The following is a 22,819-nucleotide window of genomic DNA, read 5'->3' on the forward strand; positions in this document are numbered from 1 at the left end:
ATGGATGTTTACGTAGTTTTACTTTATCAAGTAAGAGTATAATTTATTTTTACTTTTACTTTATTTAACTTTTACTATTTTAAAGCATTTTTTAATTTGATTATTTTATGTTTTACATAATTTCCCGAAATAAATGTCTGCTTCGCATAGTTGTGATTAATCATTATTGTTTAACAGTTTGCCTTTAATTAGTTTTAGAAAAATGTAATCACTTGATTGCACTATGTTTTTTGTCTGCCATGTTTTAGCAACGTTGTGAAACATGGCGTCTAACCTTGCAGCATTTGGTGTTGGCTCCCGAATTCGAAGATATAGTACTGTAGAGTGTAGAATAGAACCTTTTTTTTTCTTCTTAATGTCATATGTTTTGCAAAGGACTCATAACACAAGTTCTCAATAAGTTGAATCATGTTCCAATTGATTTGCTCTTTATTTGAAAACAATGCTACTTTTCCTGTCACATGACATTGGATTTGCTGATACCTGCAGAAATCTTAATAAATTTCACGTACCCCTCATTTAAGAACCACTGCAAAACAGTAAGCCTTTATTTTTCTCACAATGGGTAAATTCCATGGATAAAATAACGCACACATCAGACAAGCACACAGATTCAAAACACCTCACTTTAGAGATAATTTTTTTCTATGACTAAAATATTTATCACATTTTAATTCTATAATATTTAAGAAAATAATCTAATTCCTGCTCTAATGCTGCACATTCATCACTTGACTAAGCATAGTGCTTTGTTCTTATGTTGCAATATAATACTTATGGATTATTGTTCCCTCTATATACACAATCCATTATATATCAACACAAACAGTACATTCTTTAGTTTTTATCACTCCCAATAAAGCAACACATGTAAAACTCCAATAGACATATATTAACTGATTGCAACGAGATGATATTGTAAAATAGGTTTTGCATCTCTTAAGGCATAATTACAATAATATATTTGTAGCATAATTTAAGTTTTGGACATATAAAACTACAAGTCCTCTATAGGAATAAAACATGCCTTTGTTTTTCTCATTATTTCTTAATTGGAACAATTGATTGGTATATAAACATTATATATTATACACATATACATATAACATTTCAAGTTATATTCCGTTATATTTGTCAAATAAGTTAACATTTAAATCACATTACATGAAACTCAAGCGGAATTATTTGTCACAATTGTATTGCTCTACTTTAAAAAAAAAAGTGCTCCTGATCTGTGACTGAATAAATTGCACGTTTACCCTCACTGCACATTTAGATTATTACACATTGACCCAACTTGACAACAACTACCTCTACAAAAATATTTTGCTGTACACATGAACACAGTGTTTTGCCTCATTCGCCACATACAGTGTGTCTTACTTTAAAGTATTATTGCTATCGTCGAGAACAATCTAGCTCATCTCTCTACGCTAACACTCATTTATATCTGATTAGCTACATTTATACGAGAGCATTTGTGGTGGCATCGTCTGCACGCAGCATCTTTGGCAACTTTAGTAACAGCAGCATCACATTTACACAGAACTGAATTCTGTCATGGAACAAAACTGCGCTTTCAACACACTCGCTCATTCCGCTATTCCAACTACTGTATTCAATCTACAATATATTAGTGGCTGACCATGTTTGTGCATCAAACATTAAAAATGGCCACCACTGATATATATATATATATATATATATATATATATATATATATATATATATATATATATATATATATATATATATATATATATATATATATATATATATATATAATGTGTATATATATATATATATATATATATATATATATATATATATATATATATATATATTAGAGCTGTCACTATTGTATATTTTTAGAATCGATCATTCATCGATTAATCGAAGAAATTGTATTGTGGAAAATAAACAGCTAAGCAGGCATTGTCACACAAGAGGGGTACAGATGCTAAACTCACCAAACCTTTTGAACTAAGGGAGTTAGTAGTTCGGTCATCGTTTACCAAAGTAAGAGAAGATGCTTTAAAATGTTTTATTTGGATTAAACACAAAAGATAATCAATCTATTTTTAAAAAGGACTACAGATATCGGAATCATTATTGCTGGGAGGTAAAAATCATAATATTTGGACAGTTTTAAGTTAAATATAAGCTCTAAATGATTACTAGATTATTGAAATAGTTCTTCATTCGATTAATCGATGAATTTTGACAGCTCTAATATGTATTTTTTTTTAATTATGACTATGCTAATGCCGTTTATGTACAATACGTCGGAATAACTCAAGTCAGTTAACCTGACAAATGAGAACATGGCTTTGGTTTCCTAAAGGCTGCCACCTGGTTTATCTGCTAAGTCACACACATACACAAAATTAGTACCCTATGAAGTTAAATGAAAGGTCGTCCGAGCTCAAATGTTTTTTTGTTTTGTTTTGTTTTGTTTTTTTGCATTACAGCGCTTTGAAGTTTGGTGCCATGCATACTTTTGGAATTCATGAATTGCACACTAAATTTTGGATCATATTTGGAGGTCCTCGTCTTTTGTTTTCAGGTAGGTCAAATTTCTACATTTATATCCTGGCCATGTCTATCAGAATTTACACTCAGAACTATCATTGGCGTACAAGTTTGAGAAACATTAACCCTTCAAAAGTGGGTTTTTGAACGACAATGCATTTTTTTGGACCAGCCTGAGTTTTAGCTACCCCCCCCCCCAACACTCTGGATTTTTCCTTCATCATAATATTAGTTGAATGGGAGCAGAACTACGTCTCTGATCTGTGAGGCTTGCTACCCCCCTGGCAGTCGTCCGCCATCTTGATGGCAGCGCAAGCGCGGCACAAGTCTCTGATTTCCAGCAGGCCTTCGTTCAGCGCTTTGACAAAAACAGCCGAACTGGTCTGCGTGTCCTCCCAGAAACTGGACACGCAAAAGACAATGTGGTCGGGCTGCGGGTTGTAGCAGGCGCCATAGCCGTTGGGCACCACTGGACCATAGCAACAGAACATTTCCACCGTGGTTGGGACCTGAAGATCACACGAGATGTGATGCACAACCAAAGCAATTTTTTTCATGTGTACTGGATCTTCAAATTCCAGCTAAATTCTTGGATGAGAACAGCTGACTATACCTGACTGGTGGAGAGGATGAATTGATTACTCGCCATATAAGTTTCATCGCAAAAGATCTCTGGACGCTCCATGTTGAGTTCCTTGGCGCTCTTCAGTAGTCCCAGGAGATGGTTGTCGATTGCCATGCCTGTAATAGCCTTAACAGGTTTTGAAGTTTCAAATCATCTAAGAACAATCCGGAAACCAGTACTACCACTGGGGACCACAGTTTTTGAGTCAGGTCTGGCGGATGTTTTTAACTATGGTTGCATACTCGCAGCGGTTCTTCCATGGGGGTACCCCAAGGGGTGCATGAAAAAAATTCAGCGGTATGTAAGATTTGAACAGGTCAATCAAATCAAATGTAATGTTTTTCAATGCTGTTTTTAATGCAACTTAAAAAAATTAATGCCCACATTGGACTTTGATAACAGGAAATATGCATTTTTCTTTTCAAGTTAAGAGCAAATTATTTGGAACATGAATGTGCACTATGCTCAAATTATTTATGCTGTATATTTTTCATATTTATTATTACTAAATTGTCATTTGCTTTGAGAACCACTGAAATTGCAGAAACTGAAATAGAATTTACAATATTAAGCCCATGGTTACTTGACTCAAAGCTAATGCAGTGTTGACCCATCGGGAGCTGCGCAGACCTCTCATTACACCGTTTCAATTATGACTGCACAAACAAGTTGCCACATAGCTGGAGATTAGTGGTTCTCAAGCTTCTTTCACTGATGTACCTAATGTGAAATGTTTTTTCAAGTACCACTTAACCAGAACAAAGCATTTTTTAAAAAAGTGCTGATAAATCCGTATTAAGCAAAATAAAGGCATGCCACTTTTAGTAATGGTGTCACGATAATACCATTCAGCATCGTTGTTTTCATGTTACAATTAATTTGCTCTTAATTTGAAAAGAAAAAATACTGCTTCTCTCATGGCATTACAAAGCACTAAATCAGATTTGATTATGCCTTCAGAAACCCTGTTAAAACTTCACCTCATGCACTTAAGTGCCTTTACAAACACCCCAGGTGTACCCGTGTCCCAATTCAGAACCGCTCGATGAGTGCAGTTCTAATCAGCTGTGCAGAAACACTGCAATTTTTGAACTATCATGCCAATTTTAGTTGTGACCATTATAAAAATCGAACTCAAAAAATGATTTTTATTTCAGACTGTAACCCCAGTGTTATTTTTCGTTCGAATGCTGTCTTCGGCATTGAAACTTAAAATTGTTAGGTGAAGCATAGTCCCACTTACTGCAATTGTATAATTCGTCTGGGCATTTATTGCATCCCTCAGTCGTTTCATTTTTTCAGTGTCCTGAAAAAAAATTGAAAAAGGTCCGTCACAGGTAGGCTATCGTCATTTTTTTCAATGGATGTCTAGAAGGATCATCTGTCTGATGCGTTGCACCTGTTAGGCTCGACCAAACATCTGAAAAGTAACCAGAGGAAAAATGGCTCACTGTGTAAGTGCTCCTTTCATCCGTCATAGACTTGACAAAAGCCAAAGCTTCAACAGTAGCAGAGCGAATGTTATCCACTCTGCCGTCCCGGAATCGCCTGATGGAGGCGCTCTCATACGTGGAAACCAGCTTCCCGCTGCATCTAAGCACATAAATGGGAAGATTCATGGAAACATCGCTGATAAGAGGTCGACACTTCCAAAGTGAATTCATTCTTTACTTGAAAAACGCAAGCTGGAGGGCCACTTGAACAAATGCGTCCGGACTCATTTTTTGCTTCTTGATGAATTCTTTTCCGTAACCTTTGAAAGTGAAAACGTCCATGTCCAGATTATTCACAATTCTGGAGGAAAACGACAAGAAAACTGTATCAAACTCAACTCCCCTTGTAAAAACAAACTCTTAATGGTTTACCTCTGGAGTCGTTCTTTGGATGCCAAGAGGAGTCCCTGGATTTGGGCGTTATATTTCCATATGAGTCTTTTTGGCGCCGGAAGCTTTCGACTACTGGCTGGTTTCACAGCCTCTAATGCGGTCCTGGCTCTGTTCACAACAACAGAACCTTTATATCCATTCAGGATTTGATCTTGCCCTTTCTTTTGCAACTTACATATATTTCGTCAAATATTCGGAGCATTGGACCAGAACCACGCCCTCAAATGCAGAATGCTCGCACACCACTCCGCATATTCCGTCCATTCCTAAAAGAAACTAAGACGAAGAAGTAGTGATGGGGAAAATGAAGCTTCGTGAAGCACCAGTGATTTTTTTTTTTGTTACTCCTCTAGATCAGTTTTTTTTCCATTTTTTGGGGGTCAGGTATGCCTTTATGAAAGCAAATTTTCCAAGGACCCCCATTGCAAATGTTTGCGGAAACAAAACAAAAAAAATAATTTAAGACAAACATTAGTGCCCTTTTTATTTGCCAACATTAAATTTGACAACAAGTACAATATACTGAGGTTTTGAAAGTAAAAAAAAGCATTATAAAACAAAACGCGGCTTTAGCTTTGCCGGCTTCATCACCTCTAGCAAACAATTGTAAATGCATTGGCAAATTTCAAAATTATTACATTCTTAAAAATATATTAAACTGGTTGAATTAATTGCTTTATTGAGTCATGAATATTTTAACAATTTAATTTAAAATGATATTAACAAAAATATACATTTTCATTAATAACCCAAATTATTTCACGGACCCCCTGCAGTCAGGCCATGGACCCCTGGGGGCCCACGGACCCCACTTTGAGAACCACTGCTCTAGAAGGTGCTCTTCATTTAAAAGCATAAACTTTTTCACAGACTCTCTAAACCAAGCATGCCATCTAAAGAAGTAAAAAAAATAACACAAATGCTTCATGAGGCTTCATGACACATTTGAAGCGGGCTTCATGAAGCATAGGTGCTTCATGATTTTTTTTTTTACTCTAGAAGGTGGTCTTGGTTTAAAAATAAATACTAGTGCAGTGGAAATGTATTTAATATCCCCTGCCATTTAGAACCAACAGCTCCATCTAGAGGAGTAAAAAAATATCACAAGTGCTTCATGAAGCTTCATTTATTACAACAAAGGAGAGTCTAGAATTGATTTTCTGAACTGATAGCAGATGTGACAGTGGGCTTACCTGCATCGACTTGTCATACCAGCGATTTGCACCGTTCTTCTCCCAGCCGCCACCGTGGAGCATCAGCAGGGCCCGGTTGGTATCCGTGGGCTTGGTCCCACTGGCCTCATCCAGGCATAATACACACAGGCAGCTCTCGATCAGGGCCAGTGAGTCTATGTTGGTTTGTTCTAGAAAACCGACATCTTTGTTAACCGCTGTTTGAATTTCCGTTCAAAACCTAGGAAATTTGCACCTTTTGTGAGAACGTCTCGGGCTTGCGCCCATTCTGTTCGGCCATCGGATGTCAGGATACCAAACGGAGGAAATCTTTCTTCGGCGTTTCCTGCCATCGACACGACTTTCTCCAGTTGGGATAAGATCTCGGATTCATTGAGCGGCTTACTCTTGGTGACTACATCCAATGCGAAAAACTGGAACGACAATTATAGACACCAGAAAGAAGTCACGCAACCTCAAAGACATGTTTTTACACTTTTTAATAGTCCAGTCATTTTTTTAATTTAGTATTTGGCAAAAAGAGGGCCCGCATATCTGTCTCTTGTGCTATATTTAGGTACTGATCTGACTCAAGGAAGCTCTCAGACAAAGTGGCTGATTTAATCGGTTGTTATTCAATTAACTAATAGGACCTCTTGTGCTGTCAGATGAAAACTCTGACTGTGCTGTACTTCACTTTGTTGATTTAAAAGTCCAAACCTAAACTTAAAGCACCCCAGCTGTAAAAAAAAAAAATATTCAGCTGTAAAAATATAATTTTTTTGTCTATAACGCAATACTCAACATACCGTTAAGAATTAATATTAGCTTACGAACGTCACATGCTCAAACCCAGAATACAACTGAGTTGTGATTAGTAGTTAGTTACCTGAGCCTTAGAGCATATTTTCAGGTGACAGTACCTGGCAAAATGTGTTTTAAAGGTATTGCATGAATTTAGAAATTAATTATAGGCAAAATATTTTACTTTTTACAGCTGAAAATGGCTAAAACTTCAAGTATTGACATATATATATATATATATATATATATATATATATATATATATATATATATATATATATATATATATATATATATATGCTGTCACTTTATAATCGCTTTTTACTGCTGAAAATGGAGGAATAATCTCAACTCTTAATTTTAATACTAAAAGACTCAAGTGTGGAATAATTCCAGTTTAATATATTTATGTTTGAAACCTGAAATGTGGCAACAACAAAAAAAACAGGTCAAAAAGTTCACATGCTGAGCTTTGATTGGTTGTTTCCTGAGCTCATGTCTTTTTTAGCACAACTATTGTGATTAATTCATAGCAATTGGGAAAACGTGCTTTTAAAGGTATTAAATGAAGCAAAATGAAGCTTCATGAAGCACCTGTGATTTTTAAAATTGTATTCACTACTCTGGATGGCACTGGTTTAAATCTGAATACTAGTGCAGTGGAAATGCCTTAAATTGTTTCTCTGAACCAAGTGCGCCATCTAGAGGAGTCAAAAAATACCATCAATGCTTCATGAAGTTTCATTTACCCACTAGTATGAACTCATTCAGTGCCATTGACGGCCATAGGCGCCAAAGATCTATTCTTGGCTACACTGACAGCTATACAAGTCACAGGACAATTTTAACTGGACTGGCAATGAATGAGTTGTACGTGAAAACATTTATGTAGTTATCAAATTAAGTACCGATATACGCAATTTTACTGCTGAAAATGGCGAAATAAGTTTCGCATCCCATTCAGTGTGTGAAAACTGTTCGACTGTACATTTCCTTGTGAATGAAACAAAGATGGCCCTCTTCAATCACCCTCCGGACTCACAAGTGGGAATCGAAACCTGCTTAATAGCTCGCATTTAAAAACAAGGAGCAAGGTCGAGGGTGTCATTAATTCATTAGCGTTTACGCCAACATGCTGTTAGTTTTGAAAGATGATCCTCAATCATTCACGCTCCCAAGGGAGGGGGCGCCGTTGGTCTGATTTCATGTGCGCATGCACATTGATGCATCGGGTAGCCACACGCGAACGTTAGCGCCCTGACCTGGTTCTTGCACGCCACGATGATGTGCTCCGACGCCGCGTTCATGCGGACCTTGAGCGTGTCTGTCTTCAGGCCCGGGTAGCGGTACGAGGTAAACAGGCGCGAGTATTGCTCCATGCACAGAGGGGTCCCGGCCAGCTGGCCTCGGGCAAACTCCACAGGGAGCGCTCGCCTGCGAGAGGAAGAGGAGCAAGCGCTCCTGTTGAGGCTTACTCCAACATTTCGTTTCGCAGGTCGGGTTGAGGAGCTTTGGGCTGACTTACGCATCGATGAGGGCCTTGTACTCCAACACACCTGTGATGAGACGTGCGGCGTATCTGAAAAGCACGGAAGAAGATTAGGGTCGGTGAAGACGATGAAAAATTTGCAAAAATGCATGCAAATTACATTAAGACAATCAGAAAACTGAATTATAAAAGCTATTCATTTCAAGGGAAATACATGTGATGCGAGCTAATGCGAACGAGCTAAATGCATATATGGCAGTACTACATAACATGATGAGAGATAATATTAGTCAACTAACAAACTAATTTTGTATTATCATACATCAACATTCTTACAAAGAAAGAACAATTTATAAACAGCCGTGGGCCAGATTTCACAGAGACACAACAACTGTGCGTCACCGACTGACTGCTTCCAAAACCACACCATCCTTCTCACTACTAATTGTCATATCAACAGCGGCCAGAGGCGGCGCCAAAAAAACAAAGATAAACCCAAACAAAGCACAAATGAATGAACTGTTAAGCTAAATTAGTTCCAAAACATGATTTTGGGTGCCAGTTCATCCACGGACCTGTGGTTGGGAACCACTGGTCAATGGGATATACACTCCCAGTGCTATTTCTTGGTGGAAATGGAAGTGGGAATTTTTGGACAAATTTTTCAAGTATCCTAGATTTATAAACAAGTAATATATGCCATAAGTTTGTTTTTTGGAGGAAAAAAAAAAGAATCGATAGTGAAAGTGTTAATGAATCCTCTGGATTCTGACTTTATTCCCACAATTCTCACTTTAAAGTCAGAAATCTTTTGACTTTGTTCTCAGAATTCTGACCTTATTCTCACCCAGAATTCTCACTTTATGTTCTTAGTTGTGAATTGTTGGTTTAATAATTCTCACTTTAAAGTCAGAATTGTTTTGACTTTACTTTCAGAATTCTGACTTTATTCTGAAAATTCTGACTGGCTTTATCATCAGAACTCAAAATTCAGACCTCAAAATCACAGGAATTCTTTCTTTAAAGTGGGAATCATACTTTTATTCTCAGAATTTTCACCTTATTCAGAGAATTCTTACTTAGTTTGAACCCTGACTTCATCCTCTGAATTCTCACTTTTCATTCAGAATTCTGACTTCTCATAGTTTTATCTTTAAAGCCAATTTCTTTGGTTTGATGATTTCTTGGTCAAAATTCTCAGATAAATAAGAATTCAGACTAAATTGAGATTGAATTTCTCACTTTAAAGTCATTTTTACTCTTTATTTTCAGATTTCCCAGTTCTGGGCTCAGATTTCTAAATGGCATCATTCTCAGAATTCTGACTTTATTCAGAATTCTGTTTTGAAAGTCACAATTGTCAATCCATTCATTTAAAGAATTCTGAGGTAAATTTTGACTTTGAAGTCAGAATTCTTTAAAATGAATATTCTAACTATTTTCAGAGTTCCACATTAATTCAGAGAATTCACGTTCAAATCAGAAATGTTTGGAATTTATTCTCAGAATTCCAACTATTCTCAGAATTTTTCATTCAGTTTAATGAATTATGTCTAAAGTCTGTGAATAATGAGGATTCTGACTGGAAAATGAGAATTATGAGGATAAAGTCAGAATTCTGGCAATAAAGTGATCATTCTTCCTTAATGGTGAAAATTTTAATTCTTTTCTTGCCAGCGGCAAGGACTCTCATGCGAAATACTATTTTGCCAGTGACTACATTTTTTAATATATAAATAGAGTGATGACACTCATGGCCGGCGCTCCTCTTAAAATTAAGCTAATTAAGCATTATAGTAATTAAGTGTGACTATTTGATGGGAGTGTTGCTCTCGATCGCTACAAAAGATGTGATCGGCGGTTTGCCGAAAGAGTCAATGGAGAGAAAAAAAGTAAAAATTCAGACTTAAAATGTGAATTCTGAGAAAAAATGAGAATCCTGCCAAGCTTTTTTTTCTCTTCACCGGCCCGAATCCTCTTCCATCAAAACGCATCCAAATTAGAAAGTTAAGCGTTCTCGCTGAGAGCACGGAACGTCTTCTGGCCGGCAATCATGATGAGGTGCACTCCCGCCTCTTTAAGGACCGGCGCTAATCACATTAGCGGAAATTACCGGGCTACAGAGGGAAAGCTCACATGTGCTCATCTGTGTTTACGTGAGTGGGCGACGTAGGCAACGAGGGGAAACACTGAGGCTTGTCAGCCGTTAGCCCGCTAGTCATTTGTCTTTGGCGTTATTACGTTCCGAAGACAGATCAATGCAAAGGGGGGCGTCCGCCGAGCACCGCGCCCCTAAATGAGGTCTGACCAGCGGCCTCGGTGGGGAGTTTAGCCTTGTCGCCGCCAATTAAATAAGGCTCTGTGGCCGTACCAGCTGCTTGTGCTGCTCTGGAAATATTCAGTCAGTGCATCAAAGCTGTCAAACGCTAATGGCGAGCTGCACACCCGAATAGTTTGTCCATAAAACGCTGCTCTCCATTTGTTTAAATTCTGCGCAATTTGGAACTCATCCTTCAGGTTTTTGTAGCCCGTGTGCTGAATTTTCTTTAGCCTACATTTACGTTGCCCTAGCATTTGATATGCGGCGATATTTATTTTTCTATTTCGTTTTTCCTAGATTTCCCATTGTGCTTTGTTTCTTGATTTACGTTGCCGCTCAGTTGCTAGGCTTCTTTAGTTTGCTAATATGTCATGCAGGATCGATATTCGATGGTATTTAAGCTCTAAATTCTCAGTGAACTTCATGCTAAACAGACAGACAATGTCATGATTTATTATATTGTTTTTACTACGATTTTTGCAACATTTCGTCGAGCGGCGATCAAACTATGTCAGCCAGTAGAAAATTCTTCTTGATTTGAGTTTCTCCTCAATAACAGTAGGGTAGAGACCAATTCATGGTTTGTCTTAATCTTAATCTTAATCTTAATCTGCGAGTCGCAGCAAAATGACCTAAGATGGTCAGGAGTCATGTGTGAATACAAATTTTTCCCCCCAAAAAATCTAGCTATTTTGACAACATAACACGAAAATAACGAGGCTTTACCTGAGAGCGTCCTTCTGATCTTTAAACGTCTGTTTTGGAAACACCATGGCTGGACTGGAGTTGACCGGCAGGGCCAATCTGTTGCTCAGGTACATGTCCTCCAGCCAGTAGTCATACACCTGGTGGATTTCAAAAAATAAAAATGTGATTTTTGACTCATGAGATTACGTCAAGGGTGAAAGTATGAGCGCGGTGGAGTAAAAACGCCGTTTGGGCGAAGGCGAAAGGGGCGTGGGCGCGGCCCAGCCAGAGTGGGCGAAATGATGGATATCGCTGAGCGGTCTGAGTGCATACCACCTACATTGTCACCCTCAATCTCTGAAGAGATATCGAGGCAGCGACAACAAATAGAGCCTCCAATAAATCTTACTTGCTTGTCCTTTTTCAGGCTCATTACGTGGATCTATCATTTTAGGAAATAAATAGAAAATGTTTTCAGGTAATTGATGCAAATTGGCCCCTGGCTAATTTGCTAAATCGATTAGATTCAAAACAGATGACTGCTGCTAACGATTTAAGCAAAGTTGAATGCAACTTAAGGAGATATTAAAATACAAATGGAACAATTAGATAATTCTGTCATAATGCATTTTCAATACCAGAAAGTCTAAAATCAAGGCTACAAATATACCTATATTAACCCCTTGGGGAAATTAACACCCAACTCGGGCTTTTTCGTGTTTTTGATGCGTGATATCAAAGAAAAGCATACATAAAAAAACACATTGAAGCTAAGATAGATTTTCAAAACATGATGACTTTCAATATGGCACGCTGCCGTCCCTTCTAAATGCTTGCAAACGGGAGGTCGAGAGGTACACCCTATAGGGGTCAAATTGAGCCCATGTCGGGCTCATTTACTGCCATTTAAAATTGGAAATATTGTCAATTTTGGATATATTGAAAAGATGATGTTTTATCATGGATTTTCCACGATTTTTGCATTAATCCTTTCAATGGCAACTGGAGAATGGGACACAATAGAAATTTTTGTGTTGACACCGTTTCAATGGCTTCAATGATCGGCTTAGCCTGGACTCCCATAATGCTAAAGTATTCAAAAGTCATAGTATTATAATTATGACAAAATAAATATTCCTATTTTATAAATATATAAATATACAGCATAGTTACTTTTGCTATCATCACATTTTTTTGTACATAATTTTTTTGCTGATAGGGCTGATGCCACAACATTTTGAGGGGTTGCCAAGTAAATATATATTTATGATTGACGAAGTTTTCAAAGTCAGACCAAGTTGGGTGATAACAAGGCCAGGCTATTCAAAAATCCCCGGACACCCAGGGGTTAAGCGTAACATGTCACTGACAAGCCATTGTCGTCCCAAAGGTAAAGTGTTTTCATTTTACTTTTACTGTTACCTGACATCATTCACCTCTTAATATCACTGCTGTCTTGTCGTAATTATAGAAACCGTCACTGTAATACAAAAATAAAATCTCAAGTCAATCAACTGTGCTAGTGCAGCGCCCGTCAAAAGTTTGGGAACAACTTCAGATTCAATGTTTTTATTTTTGTCTCTTACAAACCATGCAACGACACATAAGCGTGGTTATTGTTTCCAACCCAGTAAAATTATTATTTTAGCCAAGTAGACTCTAACAAGCATTTTCATCTAACATCATCTGTTTTAGTTTTGGGTCTGGGAAATGTGTCACTAATGACTATGCGCTTCTATAAAAAAAAATGAACAAAATAAAAGCAAACGAGTGATGCCAACAAAACTTCTGTTTCCTTTTCAAATTAATTTGCTCTTAATTTGGGAAGAAAACTGCTGGTTCTATCACAGCAATAAATTAGATTTGCTAATACCTGCAGAAAACCCTTTTAAAATCTCAGATACCCCCAAACGTTACCCCCACTTGAAAACCACTGATGCTGCAATTCACTAAAGTTAATATTTTATTAAATGAAAACATGTTTTTGATTTAGAGTTTTCAAAGCTTTTTGCACATCTTGGTATTTTCTCAGTCAGCGTTATGAATATGGACCTTCAGTACACAGCTGTGCATTTTCAAGAGTTGGTTGTTTTGTTTTCATTGGCCTCGGAATGTGTTTTGTGAGATGTTTCCAAACTTTTGACAGGTACTGAACATTTTCTATCACAGTTCAGAATAAATATATACTATCATGAAAAAAAAACTAAAAAAAAAATATGAATTCAATGAATGAATGATTAATGTGATTTAGAAAAAAATCTGCACAATATTTATGTCATTTTCTTTAGGGTGTAATGTTTTTGATATTGCTGCTCCTGTGTTAATGTTCCAGATCAATTTACACTTATTATTTATTGTTTCATTTTTTTTTTCAGAACCAAACGTTTCAGTTGGTCGAAAATGTTTCTAATTTGAATAAGACTTGACATGTATTTATTTTTTATAGTTTCACACTAAGCTATAACCTGTACGAAGCCTGTAAAAAGGACAGTTAACATTAGTTGAAAGTTGACTTATTGCTTTTTTTATTATGGTTAAAATGAATACAGTTTGAGGTAAATGACATTTATAGATAATAATATTTTCAAAAGATCAATGTAGCGAGTGGGGTAAGCCCTCAGCAGACTGAATTGACATAGCAACACATTAAAGTTGAACTCTGAGTGGATGAAAAATCCTAACAGCAACAAAGATGTAACAGAAGTACTCATTAGGAGTTTTAACATATAAAAAAAATATTTTTTTTATTGAATAATATCCCTAATAAGTGAACACCCAATGGCATTCATAATATTCTACCACATTGCGAGACCCCAATTCGTCCCGTCCTTCATTTCTACCCAATTATCCGTCTTGTCCCTCCTCTCCAGGAGCTTCTTCTGCAGAACCTCGCCGACGCCGCCGGGCGCTCCGAACTTCTCCACGATGGCCTGGGTTTTGCGGAACTGCTCGTCCTTCACCAGGTGGCGTACGCACTTCAGGTAGGTGTCCAGCGTTTGCTTCAGCGGGGGCACGGGAACCTTGGGCAACCTCTGTTCCAACCGTACGAGAAAGCGCCATCACTTTGATTGCCGAGGAACAGCTGCGAAATGTCATCAGCATTTCGTAACCTTCTTGCGCTTACTGTTCATTAGTGAGATGGATGAAAGAGAGGTGCTTTTTACGCCTTGATTATTAGACGGTTAATAATTCATCGTTAATGCTTCAAGGCCGATTAGGCGATAAATTCTGACACCTCATGGGAATAATGTATAAACTCCTATTAAAAAAAAAAGCAGCTAAATGCAAATGAATGATCTTTCCTTTCTGATGTTTGAGCATTTGCATGCGGTTGCCGTGGGCAACCAGCTGTTAGGCTGACCCGTGCAATGGAATGCTCAAGTTATCATTAGTGATTGCTTTTTTTCCCTTCTTTACTTTCAAACAAAATAATCAGGACAATGTGGGGGAATACAACCACTGGTCAAATTATTAGGTACACCTGCCCCCTTCCAAAATGATCCAACACGAGAATTGTGACTTTTCCAAACATAATAACTAATGCTGTCAAGCCATTAATTGCAGTTAATTGCATTTTTTCAACACTTATTTTGTAAGATTTTTTTTTTTCTAATGGGCTGTCAAAACTTTTTACTGGTGACTCTCAGTTTGCTTCCCACAGGAAGTAAAGAGAACTGAATTCATATTTTTTAACACTATGAAATTTACATGGCTCCAGAGTTAACCCTTTAACTTCCACCCATACTAATAACTTTTAGCAGTGTTTTTTATGTAACATTTATTTTTCTCTGCAAATGTTTGCTTGCTGTATTTAGCTATAAATATATATTTTTTAGACATTTAATACATTCATTGCTCTCATTTTTTTACCCAACTTTATCCTAACAAATCAACAAATAAATAAATAAATACCCCGGTGTTGAAAACACATACGTAGTTATGTAAAAATACATCTTTGGGACTGAATGACTTCTGAATACACAGTAAGGGTCAAAAGTTTGGAAACACCTTCAAATTCTGACGGTCTCATAGTTCTACACAATGCACAGGTGTAAACTGAATGCATTGCAGGTCCATCACACTTTTTTGTTTCCAAATAATATCGATATTTATTCATAATGTTGATTACTTTAAGTTTAATAACTTGGCACAAGACTGACACAGGGTCATATTACTTTTTTTCTTCTTTTTTGAGCCATGGTCCTAATTTTTACAGGAAAAACCTTATGACACACTACTAAAATAAAAACGTCTCAAAAAGTGGATACACTGGGCAATTATGTACCTTATGAATCTGATAAAAAGCACATTTTTGGTTTGGCCATAAAATTTTATGTGATAGGCAGGATCTGTTTGCTGACATTACAGCAGCACTCCACATACGAAACACAAAAGTGTATTCAAAACAAAATGCAAAGAATACAAACGTAAATTATTATTAATAATAATTATACCTCCGGGGCTGCTGTGGCCACGCCTGTCTCCAAACGAGACATCTTCCCGGCGGCCGGGACAAATGATGGAGGCTGCACGGAGCATACAAAAGCAAAAGCAAATAACATTGGATAAAATGCTTGTGATTTATTTTCACAATATAATTCACTAAATACACCATAATAACAAGCTGTAATTTGACTTTTTATTAGCAGTGTGATCTCTTTAAATGCAGCTATCTTCTGTTTTCAATAACAAAGATATACTTAACATTTGCATTACTTTTATAAGCCATCCATTTATTCATTGAGAGCAATGGTGGGAAACATATGGCTCGTGTGCCGTGCGCGGCCCGCGAGAGCATTTGCTCCGGCCAGCCATGCAATCTATAAAGTTATCAAAATAATTGCTGCTTTAAAAAAAACAACAACATTGAAAGGATATGAAAATAAAAAATAAAGTTTCCCTACCTGTTCAAGGGAGACAGATCAGTGAGCACCCCGCGTCCACACCGCCGTAGCCCATATTAAGATAGGTCCCCTGCTTGGAAGAGGAAAAAAATGAGGAGGGGCTAGGGGTGCGGGTGGGGGGCCCGGGCTGCTCCGCTAGCCTCGTCCACATGCACACTGGCCAACCGTGCGACACTCCACGTGGAAAGGCGGCCGTGCAAAAAGATGCCAACGGAAGGTGTTCCCAAGGACTCTACCTATACCCTCCCTCCACCCTCCATCCCGGAGGCATGAAACTCCTCCCATCGAAATCTATTCGTGAGGCAGATTATCTAACCCCCCCGCCATCCCAACTCATCCCCCTCCCCAACATCCAATAGTTAAATTATTATATAAATGATAGCTGCACACTTTTGCTTGCTCCCCGTGATACCATATCCTCCCGAGACCCAGCCTTTGCATTTGCGTCCACTGTTGCGTCCATTTTGTCTCAGCAAGGCAGCAAAGTGAATTGCATCCCACGCAAACGCACGAGGCGTCATTGGAAAAGCAAGGACGTCCTCTAGAGAGGACGCTAGGCTTTAGTAGAGTAGATTAAATGATAGGGACCGAAAACTGATATCCATCACAGTGGACACAAATTATAGGATGACTCTCAATAGGACATTTGAAGCGAAACACGTTTTAAAGAGTGTATCGTTCATTTAGATGAGATGGTGAAAATCTAGGCGCCAAAAAAATGGTCAAAAATAATTCCAACAGGGATCAAAAAGACGGTTTTGTTACGTTTTTATATTACACCCAAAAAAATAGTTGTTTTGCACACAAAAAAAATTCTAACTGGCTCAAGTAGTGGTTGTTCCTTTTTTTATTCTTCACTGATTTATTTTTATTTAACTATATTAAGACTGATGCGCTTGCCATTCTAAAAACCAAAGAACTTGGATTTTTTATTCCAACTAATGAACACTTTGGAACAATCATAGTGCGCAAGATGTCAATTGATGTCAACGTTTTTTTTTCTTTTTTGTTTGTTTACATTTGGACAACTCAGATTTTATCGTGCTGCTGAGACTTTTTTTTTCAATTCTGTTGTCAGTCAAAATGCTTGACATTGGCTGGCATTAAAAGAGTTCGTTTTTAATGTATGGATATGAAATGAAGCCACTTGTCTCACAGATCCAAACAGAGATTTATTAAACTCACAGCCAATAATTGAACACACATTTATTTGTCATAAGGAGATTTGACTTGTCATGACAAAACGCCTCATACTGACACACGCGCTCACCCACGAACCCACACACACACTTCAGCTTATTTTTTTGTACTTTTTTACATTGTGCATCGCGTGTTATCCACATATGTACAAATCCAGTTGTGCTGATACATTGAATTCCCAACGACAAGAATTAAGATTGTGGCAGGCCCTCTTGTTTTATAAAATTAAATATCACCGATGTATTAAAACGTGACGTTTTCAAGTAAAAAGAAAAAGACTACAAAATATAGGTTTATTTTTTTGTGCTAGTGGAGTTGTGCTGTTTGTATTTGGTCCCGCATATATCTATGCTTTTTTTTTTTTTTTAGCTCACAATGAAATGACAACCAAGAAAAGAAAAAAAAGTTTCACTCACACGAGCGTAATTTTGGGGTGTTTTATATTGCACATGACGTGAGATCCACACGGGAGGGTAGGGGGTGCGGCTGGGGGTCGGGGGGCGTCCGATGCAGCCCGGCCGCCTCAAGTGAACTCCGCGCCGGACGACTCCTCGGACTGCGAGCGCTGCGCCTTGAAGGCGTCGAAGCCGTTCTCGTCCACCGGCAGGCAGTTGCCCGCCGAGCTGTAGCCCTTCTTCTTCTTCTTGGCTCGCCTCTCCTCCATGCGGATGGTGTCGTAGAGCCCCTGCGGAGCCTCCTCCAGCAGGGTGTCCCTCTCCGAGTAGGACGGCCTCATCTGGCACACGTTGCGCAGCAGCAGCAGCGCCGGCGCGTACAGGACGTTGACCAGCCCCATGCCCAGGTTGAGCTGCACGAAGCCCAGGTTGTGCACGATCTGACCCGCCACCACCGGGCCCATGGCGTAGGCCACCGAGTAGGAGATGTCCGCGATGGCGTACACGCTGCCGTAGACGGACACGTGGCGCACGTCCACCAGGAAGGCGAGCGTGGGCAGCAGCGCCGTGTCCACCAGCGCGATGCCGAAGCAGATGCCGCACAGCGGGGCGATGAGCTCGCCGAAGCTCTTGCACGCCGGCACCGTGCACGAGCTGGCGCCGATGATGACCATGCCCAGCGCGCCGTAGAACCACTGCAGGTTGGGGTGCCGCGCCGCCAGCTTGACGGTAATGAAGACGCCCAGGACGTGCGGGAAGAAGGCGGGCAGCCAGGTCAGGCCCATCTGCCACTGCGTGGAGTGCATGGTGCTCTCCATCCAGTTGGCGATAGTGGGCTCCAGGAAGGCCAGCGGGATGTTGCATACCGTCAGCGCGCCGGCCACCACCGCGATGTACGGGTCGATCATGAGCCGGTAGATGGGGGTGCCCACCGGCATGTTGTCTCGAGTCCTGCTGGAGAAGGGCCGGATGACGGTGAGGAAGAGGAAGCCGTCCGCCAGGCACACGAAGGCGAGCACCAGGAAGGGCACGCGCTTGCCGGCGAATTCGTAGAGGACCCCGCCGAAGGGAGGCGCCACCAGGCTGCCGAAGGAGATGAAGGCCAGCGCGATGCCGAGCGCCCGGCTGCGCTCGGCCTCCTCCGTGTACTTGTCGGCGATCATGGCCAGGCCCGACGTGTCCGCGAACGCCGAACCCAGACCTTGCAAACTCCTGGCGGCGAACAGCGTGGCGTAGTTCTCCCCGAAGGCGAAGATGCACGTGGAGAGGAACATGACCGTCAGCCCGATGAGCAGCGGGATGTCATAGCCCACCCGGTCGATGAATGTGCCGCTCAGCGGGTTGACCAGCAGCTGCAGGATGGCTTTGGACGCGAACAGAACTCCGATCTGCACGTCCAAGTTGTTGCTGTTGTCCCGGCCGGCGCTCGTGGCGTTGCCGCGCGCGCCCGCGCTGGAGTTGGGGTGCAGCACGACGTGGACGTGCTCCGACTGCTCGCTCTCCAGGTCGGCCAGGTAGTCCGGGATGATGGGCACGATGACCATGTAAAGCATGTTGTCCAGCAGCAGCGCCACGCACACGATGACCAGGATGATGCGCCGCTGCTGGTGCGGGTCCTGCATGGCGGTGCCCAGCTGCTTGGTGCGCGCGCCCATCTCGGACAGCTTGACCGCGGCCGACCTGGCCAGCCCGGACGAGCCCGCGTCGGCGTTCATGATAATGTGCTTCTTCTTCTTCTCCTCGAGTCAAATTGTGCGGGCTTCTCTCATCTGTGCGTAAAAGGAGAGGAGATTTTACGCACAGCCCTCGGCGAGCTCCATGCTTCCCGGTGCTGCTTTTGCCCACTTTTCACGCGGCCGACTTGGCTTGCTGGCGCCGCCGCGGACGCGCGCACTCTTCCATCCTCACCTGTGGCACTTTTGCGTTCGGCTCGCCACTGACAGCATCAGTGCTGCCTCCGTGGCCATTGGTGCACATTAACCCGCTATTTTCGCTGCCTTTTTGCCCCACACCTCCCCTCCCTCCCTCCCTCCCTCCCTCCCTCCCTCCCTCCCTCCCTCCCCTCCTCCTCCTCTCATAGAAATGTGACATCAGCAACAGAAACTTGCGCCTAGTGGATCCCTCCAACACTTTGCCCCCTTTATGCTAATTTGCCTTCCTCGTGGTGATCATTTCAGCCAATGAGCACCATCAACACCAGTGATGGACAAATGAAGCTTCATGAAGCATTTGTGATACATGTGCTACTCCTCTAGATGGCACTCTTGATTTCGGGATGACATTTACATTTCCACTGCACTAGTGCTTATCCTTAAAAGAGCGCCATCTAGAAGTGTAAAAAGTATCACAGCATGCTTCATGAAGCTTCATTTTCAGCTTCAGGCTTACTTCTACTCTGGTGCATTTTTTAGTCCTCTAGATGGTTCTCTTGGTTTAGAAATAAGCATTTGTGCAGTGAAAATTTATTATATATTGTGCATGAGCGCCAGCTAAAGGATTAAACAATATTTCCCAATATTTTGCACTAATATTTTGCACTATATTATTAGCACCTTTGTTTCTGTTTTATTGTTTTATTGCGATTTTTTATTGGTATTTATTTATTTGCTCGATTAGAGAATGTAGTCTGCAGAATAAGAATTTCATTGTGTTGTATAATAATACGATGCACATGGCAATAACACTCTTGAATGTTTAAAGTGGATCATGAAGATTTGTTTTGTCAATCAAAAGCACTGAGAAAAAACGGCAATTAGTTGACTTTATTGTTAGTAGCCACAAGTTGGGTTCCTTTCAAAATTCAGGTCTGTACAAACGTATGAATCCAGCACTGCCGTTAATTTAATGTTTATGCAACTAGCCTATTTTGACAAAATGGTGTATAGCCTGTATATTTCTACCAATCTCGAAATATTACTTATAACATTTATTAATTTTAATATCTCCTAACCAAAAACAAAGTGCAAATTGTACGTATATAAAGGCATGACGTCTCAAATCCTATCATGACGGTCACACTTTGGTGAACGTGACACTGGCAGCATCTTGTGGTGTAAAATGGAAGATGCACACTGGGTTGAAAAAAATCAGATATGCGTTGATTGTCCACGAAAACGTGTTTTTTTTTAAAGATATGTATTTTGTTAAACTTTCATTGCATAAAACATACTTTTAATGTTAAATTGTTGCTTAATTGCTTCATACAGGAGTACATAAATATAAACATTGATTTGAAAAATCAATATGTCAAATTTGATCAATGGCGTTTCTATGGGTAGGATTTTTTTTTAATACAGCGTTTGCAGTCGTAATCAATATTGCAATTGAAGTGTCCATTAAGCAAGAAAAAAAATATTTTTCCCATGTCTATCGATCATCATCGCATTTATACGTAATGTATCATGTAGTTGCTAATTATTTTGAGCCAGTAGAGGGCAGCAAAGACCTGTCATCTATGAACGCTAACGCTCAACGAGTAATGCGCGATTATAATGTTAATATTTAAAGTTTGACAAGTACGTACTTTCCAAAACAAGTCTTAATATAACCAACTTTGATGAGAAAACACAAATCATTAGCTCATTCATTCCCAATGACATATATTTGCGTTTTTACAGGACTCCAAACATTCCTTTTCAGGTACAGTACTTTTTTCCAGTTATTTTTTTCCAATGTTTGGGTAAAGGAGTGAATAAACATGACTGGTAATATACAAATCAAATACTAGATTAGTTAATTTCTTTAGGTAATGAAGTACATACGTAATCAATTAATTTAGGTTACTTTAGTAACTTCGTACCAAAAGTAATCAGTTACTTTGTACTTTATCTTTGAGATACTGTAATACTAAAATAATTGATTACTGGTTGATTACTAAATTATTAAAACGTTTAATTAAATTAATTAATTAATTAAAACGTAAATGATGGATTAATAAAGTGGTTTATTACTTAAGTACTTAATCACCAAAAGTAAGAATGACTTTATTACCTTATTACCTAAACGGATTGATTACTTAAATCATTTAGTACCTTGGTACCAAGAGTTATCATTTTCGTACTTTGGTATTGAGGTATTTTAATATTAAAATAATCGATTACTAAAGTAATTGATTGCTCACTGAAGTAACGGAATACTTAAGTACTTAACTACTTTAAGTCATGAATCGGTTGAAAACTTAAATCTAAACTAATCCATCACTTTATTCATTTAGTACCAGCTAATTTTAGACACTTGTTTAGTAGTACCTATAAAATGTCTGGTCTTTATTTAAAAAAAAACAAAAAATGTAAACATTCGCTTTAGGGGACTGAATGAAAATATGTTTAACAATCAGGATCTCAAAGAAGTCGTATCCTAATTTTTTATTTGTCATGTTATGAATGCCATTTGATTGATTTGATGCATTAGCAAAACAACGGGAGGGATTAGGACAGTCCTAGCGAGGAGGCAAAATATGATCAAACGTGAATAAAAAGCCCTGCACGTGTTATATGAGGCGTGCCGAGGGGACACTAAACGGATCTGCGCAATGTGAGCGCCCCGGGGGAAGGTTTTAATGAATATTCCAGACGACACGCTCCCATCACAAAGCAGTGACGCATGTCAAAGTCTAATCCCGTTGTCGGCGCAATCATTTTCCAAATGCTTTCAAGAAAAGTCCCTCCGGTGACTCCAGCAGTAGCGGTGTTGCGTAATCGCTTTGGTCAGCTCATCCAATCTGTAGACGTTGATGTCATCTGACCTTTGACATCCTCACCTTTGCACTGTAGGATCAAGAAACAAACAGGTTGCTCATTTGGGCT

The 22,819-nt window shown here is 39.5% G+C and overlaps 2 protein-coding genes across 3 annotated transcripts; both read right to left on the reverse strand.

Annotated features, from left to right (window-relative positions):
- Positions 1–1,795: 1,795 nt before the first annotated feature.
- Positions 1,796–16,622, reverse strand: chatb (choline O-acetyltransferase b). Of its 2 annotated transcripts, XM_088439692.1 has the most exons (15): positions 16,420–16,622; positions 15,970–16,041; positions 14,356–14,547; positions 11,555–11,673; positions 8,545–8,598; positions 8,282–8,453; positions 6,472–6,649; positions 6,237–6,406; positions 5,219–5,319; positions 5,023–5,151; positions 4,829–4,951; positions 4,609–4,750; positions 4,401–4,463; positions 3,146–3,283; positions 1,796–3,041 (listed from the first exon to the last, which is right to left on the reverse strand). In XM_088439692.1, exons 2-15 carry the CDS (start codon positions 16,009–16,011, stop codon positions 2,781–2,783), a joined length of 1,884 nt encoding a protein of 627 aa, XP_088295818.1. In that variant the 5' UTR covers positions 16,012–16,041; positions 16,420–16,622; the 3' UTR covers positions 1,796–2,780. The 2 variants fall into 2 exon arrangements, with proteins under 2 accessions (XP_088295818.1, XP_088295819.1); XM_088439693.1 differs by lacking the exon at positions 14,356–14,547.
- A 950-nt stretch (positions 16,623–17,572) lies between these two features.
- On the reverse strand, positions 17,573–20,012 carry slc18a3b (solute carrier family 18 member 3b). The gene is made up of 2 exons (XM_088438163.1): positions 19,923–20,012; positions 17,573–19,783 (listed from the first exon to the last, which is right to left on the reverse strand). Exon 2 carries the CDS (start codon positions 19,727–19,729, stop codon positions 18,143–18,145), a length of 1,587 nt encoding a protein of 528 aa, XP_088294289.1. The 5' UTR covers positions 19,730–19,783; positions 19,923–20,012; the 3' UTR covers positions 17,573–18,142.
- Positions 20,013–22,819: the final 2,807 nt, after the last annotated feature.

The sequence above is a fragment of the Hippichthys cyanospilos genome, chromosome 17 (assembly GCF_059441005.1).
Source record: "Hippichthys cyanospilos isolate Australia breed blue-spotted pipefish chromosome 17, RoL_Hcya_1.0, whole genome shotgun sequence".
NCBI classification, from domain to species: domain Eukaryota; kingdom Metazoa; phylum Chordata; class Actinopteri; order Syngnathiformes; family Syngnathidae; genus Hippichthys; species Hippichthys cyanospilos.